Raw genomic sequence first — 6,915 nt, 5'->3', positions numbered from 1 at the left:
TTTTCTCTCTTTTCTCCCTTTGCAGGCGTTCTGAAGATGCTGGGCTGAGGGTGGGCGTGCTGTGGCCGTCGTTTCGCGTGGGTTCCGCGAAACTCGGCTGTCGCCGGAAAACTCGCGGGTTTTCCGGCAACTGGGTTTTTTTTTTTTCGTTTTCTCGTTTTCATTTATTTATTATATATATATATATATATATATATAATATTTTCCTTTTCTTTCTTTCTTTCCCGGGTCGTTACACTAACATACGACATCGTACAATAGAGTTCATACATCATCATAACTCATACAATTTTTTAGTCTATTATATAGTAAGATCACTTACTTAGTTGGCCTTAGCCGAAGTACTCAATAATTTAATTAACGTAAGCTCCCGCTCCTCAAGAACTACTCTAAATGTTGCCAGGGTTCGCTTCCTATCGCACCGTCTGTCACCTTCGGTTAGTATTTAACATTTTAATTAATAATCCAACTAACAATGTGAAATACGACTCTAAAACGGCATCAATAAAAATCAAATTCTATATTTTTATTGTTTCTAAATTGTATTGGATAATAAAACTTAAATTAAAAATATATCAATATTATTAATATTTTCTGGTGCTCGAATCATTCAATATTTAGTACTATATTCTATAGGTAAAAATTATAATAATTTATCCTATATTACATTTTCCTTCCTCACCTTATTTCTCTCTTTGGTTATATTTTGGTTCAGTTTACCACATTTTTACAAGTGACTTTCTTTTTTTATCCTAAAAATATCATTAATGAATAAGTTCTTGTCAATCAAATCTGATTTTCTTTTCTTTCTTTAAAAATGTCTATACAATTAACTTTCAATCTATTTTAATTTCCTTTTCTTTCTTAAATTCTAATTTTCTTTTCTTTCCTAAAATTTTTTTTCTTTTAATTCTAATTCTTTTAAGCCGTTTAATTCTATTCTTATATTTAATTATTTTATTAAGCCGTTTAATTACACTCCCATATTTAATTCAATTTAATTTTATTCTCACATTTTGTATTGGCTTTACTATTTTTAAATCTTCCTCTTCCTATGTACTTTGATTTGAAAATCTCTTTATTTATTTATTTATTATTATTATTTTTTTTTTTCCTCATTGATTAGGTTTTCCAAATCTCAGTATTTCTTTCTTTTTTTTCTCATTCGAATTTGTTTTCCAAATCTTCTCTTTCTTATCTCTATTTCTTTTTTCTATTTTTTATTTTGATTTTGATAAGAGTATTCTAGCCAATTTTATTTGATTATTTTACTAGAAATAATTTTTAAGTCAGAAAAGGTATTACTAAACTTGTCAAATGACATCTCTGTGCCTAACCATCTCTCTATTATCTCTCTTCATCTCTTCATTATTGTCTAAGGATATCTGCTTCCCTTCTTCCTAGAAAATCTTTTATTTCCCTTTCTTTTTTTGTTTGGGGGATTAAGAGAGGTATTTTAGGGAAGGGGAGAAATTAATGGAGAGTTTTTATTATTATTATTATTTTTATTTTTATTTTAATATATATATATATATATATATATATTTAATCTAACGGGCTTTACATGCATAATATTGTGAAGTATACAATACCATATCACTTTAATTTTTTTTTACTTAATCTAAAGTTGTTACTGTATACATATCATGAACATTGAGTGCGGAAATACTTCGTTTAAACTTATTCATAAAATATAAACTTCATCTTAAAACATTGATATGGACTTGCGTGTTCGAATACATCTTTAAAACGACACAATGAATGACTAAATAAAATAAATAAACATTAAAATTAAAAAAAAACATCCTATTATAGCCTAGATTTAGGAAAATAAATACAATCTACCCTATTCATGTGTCATGGTTTCGAGTTGCGATGACGTCATCAACCGTACTGGGATGCCTTGCTTTTACATGAAGTAGAAGTAGCACCTAGCTAGACTATTTTAACAAATACCCAATAAGTGACCCACTATTGGGCTTAAATGCAAACGCATACAATCATGGGTGGTAACTATCATAACAGTCTATTTTCCTATGGCACCTAACGGGCAATTTAGATGTGTACTTAATTTTCCTACACATGGTTCACAAGTGCCCGTATGGACCCACCAGTCGGTTCACACACCTCCTAGGCCCCTTTCTGGTTGGGTGAGTATTTTCGGGTAGTTGTTGATGTTGGAACCCATTCGGAATAGCGACCGTCACGGCAACATAATGATAACATAATGATCGTTCTCCTGCCTTGTTGTGTACGTGTCCGTATTATTGTGAAGGATAAGGGGTATCCCCCAATACATGAGCACACAATAATGTATGAGGTCCCAACATTTTTCCATTTTCATTATCATTTAATACAACTATGGTTGTATTTTCCTTCCTATCATATCATTTCTCATATAATTTGTCGTAACATTTATCACATCTTTCATGCATATGTCGGAGTTGTATTTTATGCTAGTTCATCGTTTTGCATGTTAATCACATCAAATCAATCATATTATAGACATTTGCTATATCATAACCTTTCCATATTTTCAAGCATAGCAATTCGAATCGTATATATATCATACCATAAAATATCGTATCACAATATATCATATCATAGACCTATCAATTTATCACATATGTCATATCATTTTCTTATCATATCACACATACAAATCTTTATGCATCTCATAGTCGTATTATTTCATGAAAATACCTTAGTCATATCATTTCCCGAATGTATCCTAACCCTATCGTTTTATCAATCTATCATAGTCATATCCTTTTCTATACCTAACCTAAACATATCGTTTTGTCAATCTATCATAATCATATCGGGTGTCTGGTTCGTCATGCGTGTTAAATCCGAGTGTCCAACCTCACCGGCATTTTAGTCCAATGAAGGAAGGGTCGTGTGTATTCTCATCTTTCCTCTCTGAAAATCCCTAGCTTGAAAAGGAAAAAAATAATAACAAAAGCTATCATACCTAAGGCTTTCATCCCAACAATGAGGCACGGGTAACACTTAAAGAAAACTATCGCAGTGCCTAAGGGCAAAACTTCTACCACTTCACTTTTCATGTGTTGGGTAAGATTTTTGGTATAAAACTTTGTTGAGATATATTATTTATGGAATATATCTTAGATATTATATCTCAATATTCTTTTTTTTATGATTTGATTTAGAGTATATTTATTTTATTCTTAGTATTTAATTATTTTATATTTTCCTCGTTTGTACTGGCTTGTATCCTATTTGAAGGATATCAATATCAATGATAATACACACCTTCCCGATTCTATTCCTATTTCTATTTCTCATTCTTAACATGGTATCAGAGCACAAATCTTGGTATTTTTAACATCAGAGCACCGATCTTGGTATTCCTAATACCCCCTTGGACTCAGAGTCCAAGGGGAGTATTAAACCTAAAGCCAAACCCTAACTCAATCAGTGAAGCCTTTACGCCGATCATCCAATATCAAGAATACGTTATAAGCATCTTCAAATTTCTCACCAAGCTCAAAGGTGACATATTCAAGATGTTCGTATTTTCTTTCACAACCTCTCAAGTGATCCAGAGCACCGATCTTGGTGTTCTTATCCAGTAAATCATTTATGCATGGACCAAGAAGTGATAGGGGAGGATATTCACTTGTTCCAATCAAATTAAATGGGACAAGTTACCAATCCTCGAGTCAATCATTGCGGTCTATTTCTAAATCATTTATGCATGGACCAAGAAGTGATGAGGGAGGATATTCACTTGTTCCAAATCAAATTAAGGGGGAGTGTTGAGATTTATTATTTATGGAATATATCTTAGATATTATATCTTAATATTCTATCCTTTATGATTTGATTTAGAGTATATTTTATTTTATTCTCAGTATTTAATTATTTTATATTTTCCTCATTTGTACTTCTCCTATATTTAAAGGATATTAATATCAATGAGAATACAGACCCTCCCAATTCTATTTATATTTCTCATTCTTATGTTAAGAAATAGAAATAGAAATAGAAATAGGAATATAATCGGGAAGGTGTGTATTATCATTGATATTGATATCCTTCAAATAGGATACAAGCCGGTAGAAATGAGGAAAATATAAAATAATTAATTAATGAGAATAAAATAAATATCCTCTAAATCAAATCATAAAGGAAAAAATAATAAGATATAATATATAAGATATATTCCATAAATAATATATCTCAACAAACCTCTGAATATTGAGAGTTAAAATAAACAATTCAATTGTGTAACCAATGCCCAAATAAACTAAACAAACAACTCAAATGCGCTCTACCTTACCATGCCTAACAATAATTTATCAAATTGTTAAGTTGATTTTTTTTTTCTTTCTTTTGGAAACGACAGGTAAAAACAAATTTATATATTAAAAGAATAAAAGATAATGCCAAAATAAATTAAAGTTGAAAGTAGAAACCAAATGAAATTTAAATCTAATTAAAAAAAAAAAAAAGTAGTTAGTTATATTAAAACTAAATATAAAAAGAATAATATGAATGGAGTTAGTTTGGAGTTGAAGTTTGCAAGAAGTTTATATTAAATGAGATAACATTCCCACGAAGCTTCACAGATTGCTATAAACTTCACCGCCGCCTTTTTTTTGTTTCACAATTTCTTATTATCCAAAGCACCAAACTTGACCTTTTCAATAAATCTAAAACAGCTTTGCATGCTTAGCTATGGCCACTCATTCCTTTTCTCTTCTCAACTGTATAAATAACACCCTTCCCATCTTCATCTCTCAAAATCACCTTTCTTCCATCCTTTTCTTTTTAATATCTCAAACTCAAACTCTTTCTTCTCTCCCGATTACAAATGGCGATGCCCCGAGTAGTTGCTTTCGTGTTGTTGCTGCTCTTGCTTTTGGGGATAGCTTGTGACGCCCAACTTTCCTCTACTTTCTACGATCAAACTTGTCCTACTGCCCTCACTACTATTAGAACTGTTATTAGGCAAGCAGTTTCTCAAGAGCGTCGAATGGCCGCCTCTCTCATTCGCCTCCATTTTCATGACTGCTTCGTTCAAGGTTGTGATGCGTCTATATTGCTTGATGATACTCCCTCTATGATAGGGGAACAAAACGCAGCGCCTAATAGAAACTCTGCCAGAGGTTATGGAGTAATACACAAAGCTAAGACTGAAGTTGAGAAGTCATGTCCTGGTGTTGTATCTTGTGCAGATATCCTTGCTGTGGCCGCAAGAGATGCTTCTTTTTCTGTAAGTATTTTTTTTCTAATTACCCATGCAAGTTGATTCTATATATGGTGACATTTTTCTAATACTATTTATATCAAAATGCAGGTCGGTGGTCCATCTTGGACGGTAAAGCTTGGGAGAAGAGATTCTACTACTGCAAGCAAAACTCTAGCCGAAAGCGAGCTTCCACACTTTCAAGAAAGCCTTGATAGACTTATCTCAATTTTCTCAAACAAAGGGCTTAGTGCAAGAGATATGGTAGCACTTTCAGGTAACTAAATCTCGTATATTTGTATTTGTAATTTTTGTTAGTAAATATTATATTTATTAAACGTATATATTTTAATTTTATTGCAGGTTCTCACACCATAGGACAAGCTCAATGCTTTCTTTTCCGCAACAGGATCCATAACCAAACTAATATTGACACGGGATTTGCTAGCACTCGTCGTAGAAATTGTCCCACATCTGGTGGAGACGAAAAACTAGCACCACTTGATTTAGTCACACCAAATTCTTTTGACAATAACTACTTCAAGAATCTTATACAAAGGAAGGGATTGCTTGAAACAGATCAAGTACTCTTTAACGGAGGATCGACTGACAGTATTGTCACAGAGTACAGTAGGAATCCAACGGCATTCAAATCTGACTTTGCAACTGCAATGATTAAAATGGGAGACATTGAACCTCTCACTGGTTTAGAAGGGCAAATAAGAAATATTTGTGGTGCAGTCAACTAATTAATAACTTCGGTATACTATGTGAAAAAAGAATTTATTCATTTATTATGTAATTTGAATTTTCATTATAATTATTTCCCATTGTATTCTATTTCACATTTTGTTTGGTGTCGTGTCATTCTTCCAAGTGTAATAAGGTTCTTAATCATTATGATTTCAATGGTAAGAAACATATTCTTGTCTCTCATTTGAAATTGAAGTTTGTGAATTTTATAAACCTCGGGCATGCACTAGTAGAACTCCATTGGATTCGATTTGATTCGGTTTTAACTTAATTCACGGAAAAAAAGCATAACAAACTCTTAAGAGTCCTCATATAAATACCTATTTTCAGTTCAAATGAGGGTAAGTCATTCATCATACTTTTAAATCCTTGCTATACCCAAATTCTATGTGCTAACTTAAACATCAAAGATGATGTGGCAAATACAGCATTGGTGTAAGTTTATTATTATTTTTTTAAGGTCATGTTCTTTCCTCAATCAAATTTGAGCAAAAACATCATACATTTGTAAAGTAAAAGTATAATCAGGTATAAGGTATATAGTTAAGAAGGTGTAATAATTAACATGATTTATAGTGTATAGTAAGGGTGCATATTGAATGCCGCCCCACTTGAAGGCCTTTCTCATGGCTTTATATGCGCCCTAACTTTTTAGCTTTGACGCGTGACTTCTATTCAAAATTGAACGTACACCTTTTCCATGAACTTCAAAGGCTTTATTATTAATTGGTTAACAATGGCCGCTACAACCGTCAATTATGTGCTATATGAAGAATAAACCACTATCTTACACCCAGCTTCTTATCACTTTTACTATACTATAACATAATTTAAACCTCAATTTTTACCCTAAATACATCTCCTCTTCCCACTTTTGATCGGTCAATTTTTACCTAAGTACGGATCCTTTCTTCTTCGCCCGATTTCCTGCGTGATTTTTCGGCGGA

At 32.0% G+C, this 6,915-nt stretch overlaps 1 protein-coding gene across 1 annotated transcript; it reads left to right on the top strand.

Moving 5' to 3' along the window:
• The first annotated feature begins 4,828 nt into the window (after positions 1 to 4,828).
• LOC111792766 (lignin-forming anionic peroxidase-like) lies at positions 4,829 to 5,964 on the top strand. The gene is made up of 3 exons (XM_023674347.1): positions 4,829 to 5,242; positions 5,327 to 5,492; positions 5,579 to 5,964. Exons 1-3 carry the CDS (start codon positions 4,841 to 4,843, stop codon positions 5,962 to 5,964), a joined length of 954 nt encoding a protein of 317 aa, XP_023530115.1. The 5' UTR covers positions 4,829 to 4,840.
• The last annotated feature ends 951 nt before the right edge of the window (positions 5,965 to 6,915 follow it).

This window comes from Cucurbita pepo, chromosome LG04 (genome assembly GCF_002806865.2).
Source record: "Cucurbita pepo subsp. pepo cultivar mu-cu-16 chromosome LG04, ASM280686v2, whole genome shotgun sequence".
Classification (NCBI taxonomy): Eukaryota; Viridiplantae; Streptophyta; class Magnoliopsida; order Cucurbitales; family Cucurbitaceae; genus Cucurbita; species Cucurbita pepo.
The sequence above is the reverse complement of the archived record's forward strand: the minus strand, read 5'-3'. Positions and strand labels throughout refer to the sequence as shown.